Source organism: Rhipicephalus sanguineus, chromosome 7 (assembly GCF_013339695.2).
Source record: "Rhipicephalus sanguineus isolate Rsan-2018 chromosome 7, BIME_Rsan_1.4, whole genome shotgun sequence".
NCBI lineage: Eukaryota > Metazoa > Arthropoda > Arachnida > Ixodida > Ixodidae > Rhipicephalus > Rhipicephalus sanguineus.
The window spans coordinates 125,391,185-125,410,158 of record NC_051182.1 but is presented as its reverse complement, the minus strand read 5'-3'; the positions used below and the strand labels follow the sequence as shown (position 1 = coordinate 125,410,158).

The following is an 18,974-nucleotide window of genomic DNA, read 5'->3' as shown; positions in this document are numbered from 1 at the left end:
TGCGACATCATCATGATGTCACTGTGACATCACACCCCGTGACTTCACATGATGATGTCGTCGTGTGACGTCGTTGCTTGGCCAAAGGTGGGCCGAATCATGGAGGCAGTGCAAAACCAGGCGAGGTGAAGAAAGCTTGCAACGCCTCTGATCCTGGAGGCAGTGCAAAACCACACTAGGTGCACAAAGCTTTCAGTGTGGGACGGGGCAGGAAGAATACATCGACTGAGCAGAAAAGGAAGATGGCTTTCGCTTTCGAGTTGTCTTAGGTGAATGCATAAGAGATCCTGCGATTTTTTTTTTCTGAACTCTAGACTACAGGACTCGGAATTGTGCAAGCTAAACATTATTTCAGAAGCGCTGACTTTTGGGACAGTTGGTGCATGATTGCGAAATCATGAGCAAGACAAAACACAGTACATGAAGCGTCTATCCTGTATGGGTGTCTATCCTAGTCCACAATGTTTCTTCCTGAACTGTGTTTTGTTTTGCGCAAGAATTTCAGAATAAACATTATTTCACAGCATGATTGTAAGCAATCTGCGACCTCTCATAATAGATTGCTTGCTAAACTCTACAGATTTCAAGCTCCCTTACGCTGCTTTCCTAGGGTAGTGATAGGGGCTTGTTGGTTCATCATACTTTTAGTGGTTGAACGCAAGAGAACACAGGGACGAAAGGAGGGCCAGTATCTGTGTGTGTACATTCTTCCTTTTGTCCTTGTGTTCTTTCACGCTCAACTCCTAAAAGTTTGCTTTCCATCCAATGTGGCATCAGCCACTACACATGCACATTGCTCGTACTGCGTTAAGTCCTGGCTATATCAACAAAACCATATTCTGAAGTGGTCACTTCTAAGAACGCTTTCACTTTTACATGATGTGGAATCCCTCTCAAATGACAGCTTGGCTCAGTGAAGTGGGTTTGTCAATGGATTAGCCAATAAGTGTATAGGTGTCCACAGAAAGTGGTTGGTCAAGTACAGCCCTAATACATACACTCGCAAAAGAAAAAAAAAGAAACACGCTTATGTGTAATGCTAGCTAAATGTGCTATGGTGTAAAGACTGTAGCAACAGGATCTACGATTTCCGATAGGGGAAAAGTAAAAAACGGGCGAAGTTGCCAGTAATACTGCTGCAACAGGATCAATGATTTCACATAGGGAATAAGTAAACGGGCAAAATTGCCAGTGACATTACTGGCCCTACACTCCCTGAGTACTAAACCACTACTTTCGACATTATCAGATTGAAGCTACTATTACTGGTCCTATAATCACTGAATATTAAACCACTATTTTCATATTATCAGATTTGAAGTATTTCAAAACCTTTATACATAGTTATTAACCCACCCTCCGACCTTTCTGATGGTCACCTCATCACATTTACTAATGAAAGTTGTACCCATAGCTCCCACACTTTGAACATAACACATTTCTTTAGTCAGTGCTGATGCAGTCATACACAGTACTTATCCAGACACTACAGAGGCTTTGGAATTCTCTGGCTGGCAACATCCAGTTCCTTATCACTAAACGATTTCTTGGTTGCCACTGGCAAGCATCTTGCTAACATCTAAATTAAATTGCTTCATCTTTAATCAATCTTCTTTTTGTGTGTGTATTCTTTACACCAAATAAGCAGTCCATTTATTTCAGTTTCTGGCTGTTGCCTTACTAGCATTTTATGACATTCCCACCCCTGAATTAGGACAACAATCAAATAAATAACAAGCAAACTGTGCAGCTATGCGCACATACAATGAGTCAGTGCTGAGTAATGAAGCATGTGCTCTGTTTCTAAGCTTGTCGTTTGATTCTCTCCTAGATCCAGCCCTTAATACTCCGATCCAACTGCGCTTTAGCACAAACAAACAAAAAAAAAGGGGAGAAAGAGAAATGACCCATAACAAACACCAGTTTACGACTTTGATGTTGGCAGTAAATGCGGTCACATCGCAATGCACCAGCGCCAGCAGCCAAGACACAAGCTCCACAATCCCTACCCCCCAACCGAGATAAAGACCACACGCGGTCATTTCCTGCTTGACTGTGACGCAGCCGCTATCTCGCCACAATGTAGATTGCAAGCTGTTGACAGCGATATCTGCGAATTCCTATCTCTCTCTGACGTCCCCCTCTGAGTCGTAGTAAACAAAAGACAAGACGTGAATGAGGCCACCGACACTGGCCGACAATGCCGGTGACAAACCTCCTGACAGAACACCGTTCACGTGTCGTACTTGACAAAAAATTGGCGCTAACAAGGACATTAAGCAATGATCACAGCGTGAGTGATGACTCTGGCTGGAACCTTATTCAATTTGAGAAAACACAAAGATACAGTTGTGAACGATATGAAATGGAACAGTGAAATGACCTTTTAAAAGGTCATGGCAGCTAAATCAGATGGCAAGCGCAAAACTGTTGATGATACTAAGTGTTCAAGCGGAGAGGTATCTCAGGACAATTCACTACGTCCCATTCATATCAGTACATTACAAGTAATCACTGAATGGATGTGAATTCTGTGTTCCAGCTCATATTGCTCACAATAGTACATTTAGTATACAATGGACAATTTGACAAAGATAAAGAAAGTAAGCTTCTGCTCACATACTAATACGATAAATGTTGACATGAAATTCTACGATAAACTTCGATAAGTGTAGCTTTGATAAGTTTTGCAGAAGAAAGACGCATGATAAATCTCAATGAGAAATCTTGGAAAAAGCTAGAAAAATATCATGGATAACATAATGAATTAGAAAACAAATAACTGATAAACTCAGTAAAGAAACAATTAAACAGACACAATTTTGGTTGAGAGTTAGTGCTTGCCTGTGAACCTGACAATTCATTTGTCCTCATCTTAATTTGTCAAGTATAGACGTGCACCAAATAGCACAACTTTCTTTGTTACTGATACTGTCAAAACCGCCTGTGTTGTATGTTTCCGTGCCTTTGTATTTGTTCCTTTGCACTACGCTACAACGTTCATCAAACACCAACTAGCCTAACAACAAGTCCTCCTGCTACTGTCAAGGCGCACAGATGTGCCTATGCAGCAAAAAACGTTATCTGCAGACAAACAACAGACACTCCGAACAAAACACGAGGTCCTCAGTGGAGCTCTTCCATACAAAAGCACAACACTCGTTAGCCAACGCTGAGAATTCAATGCAACTAACACACAAAGTAAACGGACATGTCGACACAGGCAGATGAGCTAACACATTGCACTCGTGACAATGCATTCCTCTCTTTCTATTCACCTGGGTCTGTACTAACTTGCTCAAGTGTTTATCAGTTGACACTAGGCTTGCACGCTTTGCTATGAGACACGTAGATGAGTTACTGTTTATACCTAAGTCCTAACAAACTTCTGCGACTTTAAACTCTCCAAACAAGACAGAAGTTCAGGCGATAATAAAAGCCTGAAGCGATGCAAATCGTTAAACTGGCAATGTCGCCAGTTGGAAATGGCAATGAAGAGAAAGCGGTAGCAAGGTTGCTCTTGTTCACGATAAGCTTCGTATTGATCACACCTTTTTCTGTTGGGACAACTCGCTTAATGTGCGTGTCACATGAGAGTGCCGTAGGGAATCCCAGCTAGCACTTAGGGGAGCACCAACTTCGTTTGCTTTGCTTCAATGCACGGAGTATAACAAATAAAATTGAAAAGCTGGAAAATATTTTGCTCACGCACGATCCACATGTCTGTGTGATAACAGAGTCTTGGTTACATGAAGCCATTGGCGATAGCGAGATAGGTCCGCCGAACTACCAACTTTTTCGATGTGATCGTGGTTCTCGGGGCGGTGGAGTGGCTGTCATTATCAAGTATGGCATTGATGTATCTATTGCTGAGCGTTTTCCAGTGAGAGAGAGTCTGCTTTTAAAACTTTCATTTGCTGATATGTCATTTTTTCTCTGTGCGGTTTATCGATGTCCTAATGCTGATGATTCTTTTATGAGCGGTTTGTACGATGAACTACTATGTCTACGAAGCAAAAATCTTATTTTACGGGTGACTTCAATCTGCCAGCCATTAATTGGGATGATATAAATTATGGTACTTCTTCTTCAGCTGACACACTCTTAGACATAATGTTTTCTCTAGGCCTTGAGCAAATGGTAGGACACCCCACAAGGGGGAGTTCGATACTTGATCTGCTATTTACAACGGAACTCTTTACCGAAGCGACTATCACAGTTGAAACCGGTATTTCTGACCATAGATTAATATCATTTGTTTGGGACAGGCATGGACGTTGTAAATCAGTGAAAACGCCAGTGGAAAGTGTTGTAAGAGATTTCAATCGAGCGGATGATGTTGCAGTAATTGATTATTTAGAAACACATCTCCCCACATCTGTTAGTGATGTTGATAGAGCCTGGCAACGCTTCCGTGGTATTGTGGACTTCTGTACAAAGAACTTTGTACCGCTTAGGAAAATACGCAGGCGTTCACATAACCCATGGATAAACCGTGAGATTATATAGATCAAGAGAAAGATAAAAAGGTTACGAAAAAAACACAAGACTAGTACGCAACATTTTTCCGATCTCAAAGAAAAATTATTAGAGAGTGTTAGTAAGGCTAGGCATCAATTTTTTAACGACACACTACCTGAATTCATCAAGACAGATCCTGATAAATTTTGGCGCTATCTTAAGCAAACTAAAGAAGGCGTTTCTGAAATACAAGTTGATGAGGTCACGATAACAGATCCGGCACTAATTGCTGATCATTTTAATAAATGCTTTCAGAGCGTCTTTTCCGAACCACAGTATTATGAACTGCGAGACCCGATGCCCATAATCACGGATGATGTTCTGATAACTCGTGAAGGTGTTTTACAAATGTTACTTAAGGTTAATCCTAAGAAATCGTCAGGCCCTGACGGCATTGGTAATTCATTCCTACGACGCTATGCTGAACAAATCACTGACTTCCTTACTGCCCTTTTCAATGTATCACTCAAATATGGTCAGATACCAGCCGATTGGCGTAAAGCTCGTGTTGTGCCGATCTTTAAAAAGGGTAACCGCTATTCCTTGACAAACTACCGTCCTGTTTCTATCACTAGTAGCTGCTGTAAAATGTTAGAGCATGTTGTTGCAAATTACATTAACACATTTTTATCAGAAAATAATATTTTGTCGCCTAATCAACATGGTTTCCGAAAAAATATGTCTACGGTAACACAGCTTGTGTCTACAGTGCATGAATTCGCACGGGTTCTAGATATATCTGGGCAGACTGATGTGTTCTTTTTAGATTTTAGCAAAGCCTTTGATAAGGTGCCTCATGGAAAACTTTTGTTTAAACTCGAAAATATTGGGCTACCTTCGGGTATCGTTAAATGGATTCATATGTACTTAAATAACAGAACTCAATTTGTTGAGGTCAGGGGTTGTTCTTCTTCTTCGCTAAATGTTTCTTCTGGTGTGCCACAAGGTAGTGTGTTAGGCCCCTTGTTATTCTTAATTTTTGTTAATGATTTAGTTGATGTCGTACATAAGGACATATCCGTCCGATTATTCGCGGATGATTGTGTTGTTTTTAAAGAAATATGTTGTGTAAATGACCACATATTACTTCAACAGTCTCTTACAAGTATAGACGAGTGGTGTCAAAACTGGGGCATGGAACTTAATAGTGACAAAACAGTTCTCTTGAGAATAACAAGAAAACGAACTCCCAGCCTTTATACTTATTTTCTCCGCAATAACCCACTCAAAGACGTAGAAAAATACAAACATCTAGGAGTCACTTTGACAAAGTCACTTACGTGGTCAGACCACATTACAAGCATATGCACGGCTGCACTTAGGAAACTGTGGTTTCTTAATAAGAGGAAACTTAAATCCTCCACGAAGGAGACCAGATTATTGGCATATAACACCTGCATTCGATCAAAACTTGAATATGCCTCGGTTGTTTGGGACCCTCAATGTAAAAAAGATATTGCCTTGATTGAAAAAGTTCAACGGAAGGCTGTCAGATTTATATTTAGCAAATATAAAAGATATGATTCGCCAACACAACTTATGCAACTGAACGACATCCAAACACTGGAAACTCGCAGGAAAATTAATCGGTTAACGTTCCTACACAAAATTCTTTCCGGTAAAGTTACAACAAGTCTGCCCAACTGTGTGAAACCTCTATCTTCTAGAAAAACAAGACATAAGCATAAATATTCATTGGCACCAGTTTTTGCCCGTACCACTGCTTTTAAAAATAGTTTTTTTCCCTAGGACTATTGCTGACTGGAACTCTTTGCCAATAAGTGCTTTTCAGTCCGAAGATACTGAAAAACAGCTTGAAACTCTTTTTGTTTAGTTCTGAATGATGTATCCATATGGTGTGTATTCGCAGTGCCCGAGTAATGTAGTTAGTTGTCTTCTGCTGCGCATGAGTGTTCTGATCACTGTTTATGTGCCGTAACACTGTTGTGCAAGTGCACTATAAGTTGTCTAATTAAGTGCTGTGACATTGTACTTTTTTTGTTGTTGTTGCCCCTCCTGCTTGGGCCTAAGTATAGGCCTGCAGAACCTGTAAATAAATAAATAAAATAAATAAATAAATGTCGCTGGAGCTAGGGGACTTAGGCATGTTTCTCTTTTTTGTTTGACCATATCAATTCCTACTTTTGATTAAGATTCACCAACTTGCCGTAACAGCCGTGAGGGAGCCAAAGACTCAAATAGACACTAAAAGCAAATAACATTTTATGTCAGACTGAAAGGTCAATGCCTGATGACTTCTAAAACGTCGATATTATGCACAACAGTGCTTTAGTAATTGAGAAATTAAAGTAAATCTAGGACAAGATTTCCACCCCAAGTTAGACATTCTGCCGCTAGCCCGAGTGCGTAGTAGGTCCTCAGTACTATTAATCACAAGTACACAAAGCGCCCACGATAAGAAAGAACATTTCGCAACTCACAAGATGGACTAAAATGCAACTTGTGCACTTTGGTTTGATTCAAGGAAAGAAACGATGCGACGGGACCAAAAGTTCCTTTTTTTGCCGCACTATGCTCGGTTGCTCCAGCTGGGCAGCAAAGGAAGGGCATGCTGAATTCTACGCCACAAGCCCATTTTCAAAGGCGAGCAGTTTTAATTATGCTAACGGTGTGTGGAGCACTAAAACGCGATTTTCTTTCAAACTTAGCATTTCCTCAGTACGAAACAAGCACTATGAGGGTTCTGAAATGCTGTTTCAACAACGCATGTTGAATTAATACTTGCCTTCAGTGTTCCTTTAGCATGGCAAGTTTCGAGAGCGTTTACTGAGCCAAGCTGGCCGAAATACAAAAAAAAAGAAATACTTCGGAACCTGTGATATCCCGCAGATTTGCAGGCACTGCGGCTTCAGCACGAAATTCGGATAAATACAACTTTTCCCCTTCATTTTCTCTTCAAGAAAGGAACACGTGATGACAAAATTAAGGACGTTATAGTTCTCGAGACGTAACTTATGTGTATAAACTGATTTATTGTTTCGCTTCTTTAAAAGTTATCCTCGTGCCAGAAAGCCGTCCATATAAGGATGCTCTTTTTTCGGAATGTCAGCAAAATCATGACCCAGAGCACGGTGCACCCCGTCGTGGCAGCTGTTCCCAACATCAATGCGTGAATCACACTTTTAACACCTGCTGTCACAATGACGTAAAGCCTGGCTGCAGGCGGCGTAACTTTCCCAGCCGCCCACGCCGGCCGCAGCACAGTGGAATGCCCTTCCAAAAGCAGCGACAGCAGTTTCAACGGAATCTCTCGAAATCATGACTCACGACCCTGGCTTGATTGTTTGCTGATGACACAACCACAATGCCAAAACGATTACTAATTCGAAATGCCTCATTATATATAAAAAACAGTGCAAAAGGAAGCGTGGATCAAGTTACGTACAAACTGGCTCAATTCAGACACTTAAAGGGGCCCTCTAACACTCTTCAACCCCCCATTTTTTACTCGTGGATTGCGTAGACTAAAGTACGGACGAACTAGTGCAGCAAGAACGGCAGCGATAGCGGCACGCAGTACGAAGTTATTCAATTTAGAAAATTCAAAATACAAGAAAAAAAATGCCTGCCCTCAACTCGATTTTCGCGGGGTCACGTGACCACATTTCACTCTCTGCTGTGACGTCGGATGGCGCTCCAATGAAATGGGCTGAAAGCTCTTACGTAGGGGAAGCTCGCACACCATTGTTGCTTCTCCTTTCCAACGTATTGTTGACGTCGTTGCCATAGTAACAAACGTGGTTCCTCCTGACTTGTCAGAACTTGAGCGGGCGCTACTGCTTCGTAGCGAGGCTGGGGAGGCTTTGTCTGCTGTTCCTTACAAGGACATTCCATGTCATTCCCTCTTCTCATTCTGAGAAGGGAATTTGTGGAGCGGCATGGGCGGTTAAACACGGTCGCCCCTACGCGGGTTGTTCGGTGAGCAGCCCGACGAGTTACAAGTGTGCAGCGACAACAATTCAACGAAGAGGATTACTTGCACCGTTTCAACAACAATCATGAGCCTACCGCACATGCGGAAAGAGGCAGCTCGCAAACGCACAGACGCAAAAAGAAGGAAGAGGGGCAAGCGTTTCATATGGACATCCGACCGGCGCAGGCAAAAAAAAAAAAAAAAGAAAGCCAGAGCAACCAGAGGCGAAATGGCAACCGGCGCCTCTGTCGTACTTTGTGGTTGTAGTGATATTTTTTGTTGCGACGGCGGCTATTTGGAGTTCATTGAAAACGCACAGAAAAGAAAAACGAAACACACTAGTAATCTCAACTTTGATGCAACGCCGTTATTACTTCTAACGTTACATTTATCCAATCATAGGCCAGCGCCCATCTTCGTCATTTCCGCCCGCAATAGTTCTGGCAAGCGCCACTACGCGCTGATGCGGTCAGCAGCGATGTAGCGACTTCAACGCGTGATTAAAATACTAAATAATTTGATATCGGTGCTTAAACTTATGCTAAAATTATCCCCAGCCATCAGTCTACGCAACCCGCAAGTAAAAAATGGGGGGTTGAATAGTGTTGGAGGGCCCCTTTAAGTTGCCTCGTTACAAAGTCATACACATGAAAAACAGTCACTGCTTTTAGTGACATATCTTTCTGTCGCATAACACAATGATTTTTTTTAATAACCACCCTAATTTGCTTTGTGCATTATTATTATGTACCAGGTGCAATTAGTATGTGCCTATCTTTTTCTGCTTGTATGAGACGATTATACCATGGCTGATTATTAAAAGCAAACATTTGCTTTGCACATTGCAATAAAGTATGTCTATTCATTATCGGTCCTTTATCTTCTGCTTGTATGAAGTGTTCATATCATGGTTGATTCTTAAAAGCAAACATTTCCACATTGCAATTAGGTGTGTAATCTTCTGCCTGTATGAAATCGTTATATTGTTGTTCATATAAGCAAACATTTCTTTGCACACTGCAATTCAGTATGTCTATTCATTATCAGTACTTTATCTTCTTGTATGAAAAGACTACATCGTGGTTGATTCTTAAAAGCAAACATTTCTGTTTGCACATTGCAGTTAGGCATGTCTATTCATTATTGGTCCTTTATCTCCTGCTTGTATGGCATGATTACATCGTTGGTGGCATGTATGTACACACAGCGTTATCGTCGTACAGATGTTACTTTTAAACTTTCACTGTTCGCTTTGCACACTGTGATTAGGTATTACTTCTCTAATCATTATCTTTTATCTTCTGCTTGTATGCAGTGATTATAACATGGTTGATTATTAAAAGCGAATTGTGAAAAGCGAATTGTGAAACTTATATTTCACTATTCGCTTTGCACAATGTGATTAGGCATTATATTTAAATCATTATTTGTCTTTCATCTTCTGCTTGTATGAAACTATTATGTCGTGGTTGATCATATTGTTATCTCTTCGTAACAGTATTTATGCGTAAGGGATTATCACTATAGGGACATTTTTATAGCTGAGACAACTCGCTTTGCACAATGTGATCAAGTATTACGTCTAAATATTATCTCTTATCTTGTTCTTTTATGGAATGTTATAAGCTGAATTTATTCCTTCTCTTTCTCACTCCTGCTTGGGCCTTGTTTTAGCTCCCACAGTATATACAAATAAATAACCATCATACATCTTGGTCATGTTTGGTTTGCAGCAAACTCAGCACTCGCTTGATTCCTATCAAGAATGCCATCTCTCACCGATAGTGCGCACACCATTCGTGACCTAATAGTGTCAGGCACACAGCATCCAAGCAAAAAAAGGGCAAACAAGATGGATGAGAATCACTGTTGCGGGACAAAAAATACCCCCATCCCTCCAAAGCATGCAACATTCTAGAGCATAACACATGCAGAAAGTAAAGTATACGTTTTATGTCGAGTATGAAACGAGTGCTCAATCTTCGCTCAAGCAAGTACTGAAAGAGAAAGGAAATTATTACAGGGATACTGAACAAAATCTTTGCTGCCAGGATTTTCAGCTAAAGTGAAAGATTGGGTGCTGAAATCAATAAAGACAACCTTCATTTCAGACAGAAACTAGAGGAAAATAATTAATTTAACATGTTTTTAACAAACTGCCGCGTCTGGCGGCCGCGCCGTGAACTACAGGATGTGACGCTTGGTGACGTTACGTACACTGGAAACGGGCATGCCAACAATGCCAGCCGTCACCCGCGTCTCTCAACCCGCTCAACTCCCACTACAGTTCCCAGAACCACTACGAACGGCACCGGCAGCGAACAATGCTCCTGGGTGGTTTAAAGGCCCGAAATGGTGGGGCACGCCTCAGCACCTTTGTGGAAGGGGGAGAGTGAGACATAAAGAAGAGGTGGAGAAAGGGAAGGAGGGGACAGGAACACGTGCACCGTGCATGCGCCTCGGTGACTGTGACGTCACGGCTCGCGCTGGCGTGCAGCCGCCGCGCGCAGACAGTCCACCAAAAAAACAGCCAACTGTTCAAAAATACATGAAATGAACTCTGTTTATCGGAACAGTCACGTCTTCCAAGTAGAATTTCGATGTTTTCGTCAGTTTTTCCAATTTTTGTTCCGTATCCCTTTAAGGAGCTATATTCAAACTTAGCTTCCCAAAAGCTGACTCATGGCTTTTGGGAAGACATGCCCCCTCGAAAGGTGTGATCATGCACGTAAACTCAGGAGAATGAATTGTCACACACTGCCTTTCACTCATTCATTCATGCCTCAAGCCACTATTAACTGAAATAGCTTGCAGTCGCACACTGCAACTGAACCTGGGCAAACTAAAATATCAAGCTATCGAACAGACATCTCTACAGCCTGGGTTTTCCATTTGTACAGCACATGTTGCAGGTCATGTTACAACCCACATTTAGCCAATATACCTGCATAATACATTGAAATCATGTGCAGATTTGTTTATTTATTTTATTGCTCTGAACAGTATTATCTGCTGGATAAATAACTATACCTTGATATCTGGCCCTGTATCTTTCGTTTTGCTGTAGCACGTGCTTATAAATCTAATCATTTTTCTTTTTGTTATCTTCTGTGTGCATTCTACCTCTCCCCCCGCCGCTCACATTATGTAACACCTCCCACGATGGTCTTTACTAATACTCTGAATAAATCAATCAGGTCTTTAGATTTCACCAGCACCATGCAGTTTCTCCTCATTATGATCTACAAGGTTAATTCCCCATTAGAATGAAGGCTGCTATTATGACATTCAAGTGCCTCTATGTTTGAGCCAGCTGACTCCAGCATTATGCCGACAAGTTTCCCGATTTCATCGTATAACTCAAATTCAGTGGCATTCGATTCTGCTTCCTCACCCTTTGCACCTATTTTGTAACACTCTGACACCAACAATTACACACAGACATTGTAATACTGATGCTTCGCAGCAATTCGCAGGTATGGCAATAATTACAACTGCGACAATTTCGCTTACCAAAACAAAAAAAAAGCTTCAGAAATGTTGCCGAAAGTGCCAACTGCGTGCATTTCTTCAGCCTTCCCGTATATGGCACGTAAACCGTGCTAGAAAGCTAACCAGCGCATCGTGAAATCAGATTACATCTGCTCCTCAGGTAACCAGACTGTTTCGTAGAAACAAATATTACCTTACATTATTTCAGATCCTACAAAATGCTTGCCGGAGTTACGCATATTTAAGAGAGCTTAGAGTCTAAACCTTCGTTTTCTGTGATAAAATGACATTTGTATATGTCAGTATAAAGCCAGAGAACACTGAGTGAGACATTTTTTTAAAGAGGAAATGAAATTAAATACGGGAAGGTTAAATGGACAAAGAAAAAAATAACTAGGAGCATAAATAAATGCAAAAAAAATAAATTTCTACTAATCTTTTCAGTTTTTTTTTTATGAAGGTAGAGGCAGGCAAGAATGCAGAACACTGCGCAACTGCAAAACTCTCATCACATCCACTGCATGGGTACCAAGACCGGTACATACAAACAAATATTACAGAATATTATTTCAGACCCTATGATGATGCTTTCCAGATTAGCACGTCTTTAAGAGAGCTTAAGAGAGCCCTTCATTTTCTGTGACAAAATGATGTTGGTATATGTCAGTATAAAGCCAGAAACGCGGAGCGAGGCAATTACTTTAAAAGCGATAAGGAAATTGATACGACAAGGTTAAATTGAAAAGGAAAATCTAGAGACATAAATAAGCGCGTAAAATTAATTCCCACACATCCTTCTTACTTTTCTTATACAGGTTGATAGACAAGAATGAAAAAAAAAAACTGTGCAACTGCCCCCCCGCCCTCGTCGACATAACAACGCTCATTTTGCAAGCCAGACAAATCCGACAGCTCTGCAGCGGGCAATTACAAAACTGCATTGCACAACCTTGAATTTCCTGCCACTACTGCAAACGCTGCAATTACACGAGTCCGGCTCGACAGTGAGACATCGCTGGAACAATAAGAATAGAATCCCCATGGAGTGAGCATCCAATTTGAGCGGCCGACTGACTCCGATAAGCTACCTCGAGTGAATGGAGGCTGCCAGAAACAAGGACATCGCAAGTTTGGGAATGAATATTTCGCCGAGCACGGCAATAAGCGTGTAATAATTGTTGGGGTTTCACGTCCCAAAAACCATTATATATGAGGGACGCCGTAGTGGAGGGCTCCAGTAATTTCGACCACTAGGGGTTCTTTAACGTGCACCTGAATCTAAGCACCTGAATCCAGTATTTAATCTCTATGAAATTGCAGCCGGGATCTGATCCCGCGACCTTCTGGTCAGCAGTCAAGCACCATAACCAATATACCACCATGGCGGGTGGGCAATAAGAGTGTGAGAGAGAGAATGTGATGTAATAATGAATGTGTAAGGCACACAAAGGGGCACTGCAACACTTTGTAGACGCACCAGGAAAACATTTGCGACCCGTAGCAAATGCGGCTACAATCGTGTGAATAGGATGTTGTTCCGCTATGCGTTGCCGGAAACTCGGAAACAGACACATTTCGTGGCTTGCTTTTGGCAAGCATGATCACAAAGCAGCCAACGTCAAGTCAGTATCAATTTTCTTAAGAGCTGGTTACAAGAATAGGATCGAAACACTTTTAAATAGCTCTACACGCATTTTACGTTGTGCCTGGGGCGAAAATATTACGCAGTCATTCGCTGATGGATTTCAAGGAGTGCATGGTGCAACATACAGTGGCTTTCGGCATGTTGAACCACAATGGCAGTGAACGAGCTTACTGCTGAGAAGTTCTCGTTTTTGCCACTGCCTTAGAGGGAGCTGCATGAGCCATGAGCCCCGTGCAGCCTACAGTGAGATCTCTGGCAGCATGTGCATGATTTCCCAGTAGTGTCGTGTAGGAGCTGAAATTGGCATATGGTTTTCTTTGAAGGGAAAAAAATATGGAAATACTGCCCCATGATCAAATTGTTGGTGAGAAACACTAAAAAAAAGGCAACAGCGTGATGATACTTTTAAACCTATTCAACGCCCTCAAACAGCCGTCTATCATGTTACTACGCTTAACATCAACACAATGCTGAAATGTTCACACTCATTAACAAAGTTACCATCAATGGCATGCACTTCATTCATTCATGGCACATCACCTCAGAGTGACTTCAAGTGACATTTGAGACTACGCACTAAGAGCCATAAGAAGACGCTTACTGTCGACAGCGCGAGTTTCAGAGAAGTGTCATTCACCCTCACAGCTGCACAAAGTGAACTGTCACAGATGCAAAGATTAACATGCACTCACTTAAAGTATAAGTTTCTGCACTGCAAACGGCACACGAAGCGCCAGTGAAGCAATGCTCCGGTTTGATGGTGCTTGCGACACATTGAGCCGAGATCCCCAGATACGCGGCATTTGTTAAACTTTAGCACTTCGGGAGTGAATGTCAATCAAGGTGACGTAAACCTCATAACGTCATCTCCGGGCCTTGAACCAGGAAGTTAAATCAGTGGGCTTTGTGTTCTTGATACACCATTAGCTTGACTTTAAAAAAAAAAAGCCGAAAGTCGGTACCACCGCTCCTCATCAATTCTGATGGAGAAATGCACAATCGATTTTGTCAGCTTTTCTGTTTCACTAATTGGAATGGCAGCTACTTCCTTCTTCCGCTAATTCATTGCATAAGGTAGAGTCTTCAACGTAAAATAATTATTTATGTGAGAAGAGAGTGCAACATTGGAGTATCACAAAAATCGACAGCCTTTTGGCACAGATCTAACAATGTCGAAAATTGTTTGCGGATGACAAACGCAGCAAACATCTGTTGCACAACCCTTTCTCGGTGACACAGAAAAGGTCGATTTCGTAGTCAGACATAGGCATGCATAGGAACAAGCTCCTACTTTGTTCAAATTTATATATTTGTTTTCGTTGACGTTGTAAGTACTAAAGCGCATATAAACAATGCCGCAAAAATGGCGTCTCTCTTCAGAAGCAACAACCATGCCTGCGAGCCGACACTGTTCCTAAACTTCAAACGAAAACGCTGTCCCTTTAATCCACTTGTCATGGCGTCTCTCTTCAGAAGCAACAACACGTCTATGAGCCGACACTGTTCCTAAACTTCAAACGAAAACGCTGTCCCTTCAATCCACTTGTCATGGCGTCTCTCTTCAGAAGCAACAACACGTCTACGAGCCGACACTGTTCCTAAACTTCAAACGAAAACGCTGTCCCTTCAATCCACTTGTCATGGCGTCTCTCTTCAGAAGCAACAACACGTCTACGAGCCGACACTGTTCCTAAACTTCAAACGAAAACGCTGTCCCTTCAATCCACTTGTCATGGCGTCTCTCTTCAGAAGCAACAACACGTCTACGAGCCGACACTGTTCCTAAACTTCAAACGAAAACGCTGTCCCTTCAATCCACTTGTCATGGCGTCTCCCTTCAGAAGCAACAACACGTCTGCAAGCCGACACTGTTCCTAAACTTCAAACGAAAACGCTGTCCCTTCAATCCTCTTGTCATTACAAAACATGCTGAGGACCACCACGGAACGACAATATCGAACTGAATTGCTTGTCCACGGGTGAAATAAGCGGTTTCACCCGCATGCCACCATTGGAAGCTGGTTCTTGCCCCAGCTAGTTTCGAGCTGTGCCAGAACATGCTAAGCGTAGACAGCTAGGCTAGTTGGTTTTGGTTATAGCTACGTAACACGATACTGGTGAACGGGACAACGACCAGTAGACAGTCACCAACAACGCCAGTTAGTGTTGCTCTACTCGTCCGTGTCCTGTTTGCATAATGTTACATAGCCAGAACATGCAAAGTTTACGTGTATGCAACCAACAGAATATGGTTCTGGCCCTCAGTATATAGTTTCGAGCTGTGCCGCCACACACTGTATTCTGTCCTGTGAAAGACGCGTACTGAGGAACACCATGGATCAGGCATGATAGGGATTGCCGACACTGAAACTAATTCCATTTCAGGTTGGACAAACCCAAGCTAACGCCAAAACATTCTCAGGATGATCAGTTAACTAGGTACACCGTGGGCACGGTGGTTTGACAGGATATAGATAGCTTGCACGTTGCGTCATGGACGCAGCTTCTGGACATACCCGCACTCCCCAATGGCGGCTTTGACGACAAACAAGTTACGGTTAACCTGCTTCAAGGTGATAAAGACATGGCAGGAACGCCTCTATGCATGAATAACGAAAGAACCTGCATGTGATGTTTTGAGAACATTAATGCGACATCGCAAGCGTCGCGTCCCCCCATGCTGGTGTCCAACACGGCAGTTTCAGTGATATCAATGCAGGCCATCTATAGAAATGAAGCAAGCTATAACGCTCATTTTTCATTGAACTCTTATCAAATACAGGCAGCATGGCCTTACACAGCGACCACTTTGGTTTCTAGCGAGGTCTTCTTAAAAACAGCACTCCAAGATTCCCTCAAAACAGCAACCTCATCAACGGTTTGTTTTTCACCAGTTGCCGCTCTGCCAAGCAATACATGGCCGATCACACGATCAAGCAAGATTCCAACACTTCCCAAACATCACCAACATAACGCCCGTCGACCCCGCAGCACCGAGCTTTTTAAGACAAAAAGCGCGCGCGTACCTTGGAACGCTTGAGAGATCCGCGGCGGGACCGAGACGCCGCGTTAGACGTCGCCGAACCGCCGCTCGAAGTCGTCGTCGCGTCTTCGGCAACGAGCAACTCCTCGTGCACTTTGTCCAGGAGCCAGATGAGGAACTCCTGGGCGTCGTGCTGCTCGCTACCCTGGTACTGGCTGCCGTGCTTCTCCACGCAGGACTTGAAGCGGGCCGCGAAGTCGCCCTCCGTCCGGCACGACCACAAGGCTCCCAGTACGTGGGCCAACTGTTCAGTGACGCGAGCCGGCGGAGAGGACGACGCGAAGCCTCCACGACTCCTGGACCTTCCGAGATCCTCCCGGTAGCTCCCGGATACCAGGTACTCCGCAAAGGCGTCCGTATTACTCAGACACTGAAGCACGGCGTTCATGAAGCAAGTGTTACCCTCGTTCCGTATCCCGGCGACCGCTGGAACCGGAGTCCGAGGTCCAGGGTCCTCCTGACGTCTCTTTCCTCCGTTTCCAGCGAAGAAAGTGTCGTCCCCGCCTCCCGGGTCTCCTCCCACGGCCCGAGTCCTGAGGTCCCTCAGGGAACCGCTCCGTGAGGGCGCCGAGTACTTGTTCCAAGTCGCCTCCGAAGTCCCGTTCCTGTGGTGACTGACGTGAGGCGTGAAGAAGCGCTTCACCATCTGATCGAACAGGCTGGGACGTTTGCGACGTCCCGTACCCGTCGTCGCCGCCGTCGCGGAGGACGTCGACGTCGGGTCTTCGAGAGACCTGAGGCTTCGGTACTGCAGCTGCTTCTTGCTGCCGCTGCCTCCGCCGCCGCCCATCCATCGCGGGATCGTGAAGAACGAGCCCGGGTGCTGACTGCGCCGACGCGACGTCGGAGGAGAGGAATTCGAAGAATGCATCCCGTACTTGTAGTAACAGCGGTCGTCCTCGGCGGCGTCGCCGATGAGAGCGACATGGGAAGGGGCACGAGAACGTCAACTGTTCTCCTTGACAAGCTGCAGGCGTCGTCGTGTCGCTTCTCTCACCGTTTTCGAGGAACGCCCTGACAACGACGCCAAACCTCTGCGGTAAACCGTCCGGCGACCTTCGAAATGTTGGCTTTAAACACCGAAGCGGCGCGTTTTCGCACAGTTGTTGCTACATGAGGCGCTCGCTTCTGGTCAACCGCAACAACACAAACCGTTTTGACCGTCGAACCAGAAAACGCCACTTCTTCCTGGCAAAATAACAGCTGGTTGTGGTGCAACAACGCAGTAGTGGGCGAGGAGGCAGGCCTACGACGTTCGTGGTGTCGCGGGAAACCTGCGATCACACACACACCGAGATCACAATCGCGCGACAAGCCCGCTACACGTAGGTGCGGTCCGACGTGTTGACAGAGGCACGGCGACGTAAAAGCAGCCACAGAGACCGCCGATCGCCACAGCTACAGCGGGCACGCAGAGGCGGATGCGAGAATTTCATTGTTTCCTCGCTTCGTCGTCGTTGTTGCACCGGGGTAAACACCAGCACGGAAAAGAAAAACGAAAACTGCGCAGCGGCGACGCACGCAGACACACACACAACGGCACGGGATGCGCGCTCACGCAGCCGTGACGTACGCCCAACGCAGCACGAAACAAAAACGAATGACTCCACAAAAGCACAGCGATGACGACGTTCGACGACGTTCAAGTCCTTCTTCTACTTCTTCCTCGGAGCCACGCGAAGTGCGTATCCGTTCTTCGTATTTGCGTCTAGGGAGGCGAGCCTTTGCTTTGATCGGCGTAGCGCTTCCTTTGGTGGGTCGCGCGTTTTATAATGTAGGTTACTGGCGTCCCTTCGGTCGGTGTGCCTACCTCCGTCTCGTAGGAGAAGGCCCACTACTAGAGGTGGTGTGCGTCGTTTCTCTCTTCCCCTTCAATGTCACATTGCACGCGACTGGCGAAACGACGAGGGTCCGTCAAAAGAAACACAACATACACACGCAATAAGGAGCGTCGACCATTACGCGCAGCAAGGCGCGACTGCGCTGCGCCCTCGTGAGCGGCGCGTGAAGATCGTACTTGAATAAAATAACCGCTATTACAACTTGACTGCATGGAGTCAAACTTATAAAGCGCTGTATGTAAGGCTCATCTGTAATTATTGAGCGATGTTTTTAATTCTCAGATATAAGTGCATAAGACAAGGAGCAATATCTAAAACATGTCGGCCAAGACGTAACACAATAATTGCGGTCCACAAAAGTACAGCCTCTGAGACGTGCGACTGGCACTGGAAGTCACTTGCTCGTTTCGGTTTCGTATCTGAAGCGCGGTCTATTTAAGTGTGTGAACTCGAACTTGTTGAGACCACTGGCGTAAATCACGGCGGGGTCAAGGACAC

General features: G+C 44.1%; 1 protein-coding gene across 2 annotated transcripts in view; it reads right to left on the bottom strand.

Moving 5' to 3' along the window:
• LOC119399837 (ubiquitin carboxyl-terminal hydrolase 43) overlaps nt 1-18,539 on the bottom strand; it is a 66,217-nt gene extending 47,678 nt beyond the window's left edge. For both annotated transcript variants that reach the window (XM_037666696.2, XM_037666697.2), the window contains exon 1: nt 16,619-18,539. In XM_037666696.2, coding sequence (XP_037522624.1) covers nt 16,619-17,506 — 888 coding nt within the window. In that variant the 5' untranslated portion in view covers nt 17,507-18,539. The remainder of the gene's footprint in view (nt 1-16,618) is intronic.
• Between the last annotated feature and the right edge of the window lie 435 nt (nt 18,540-18,974).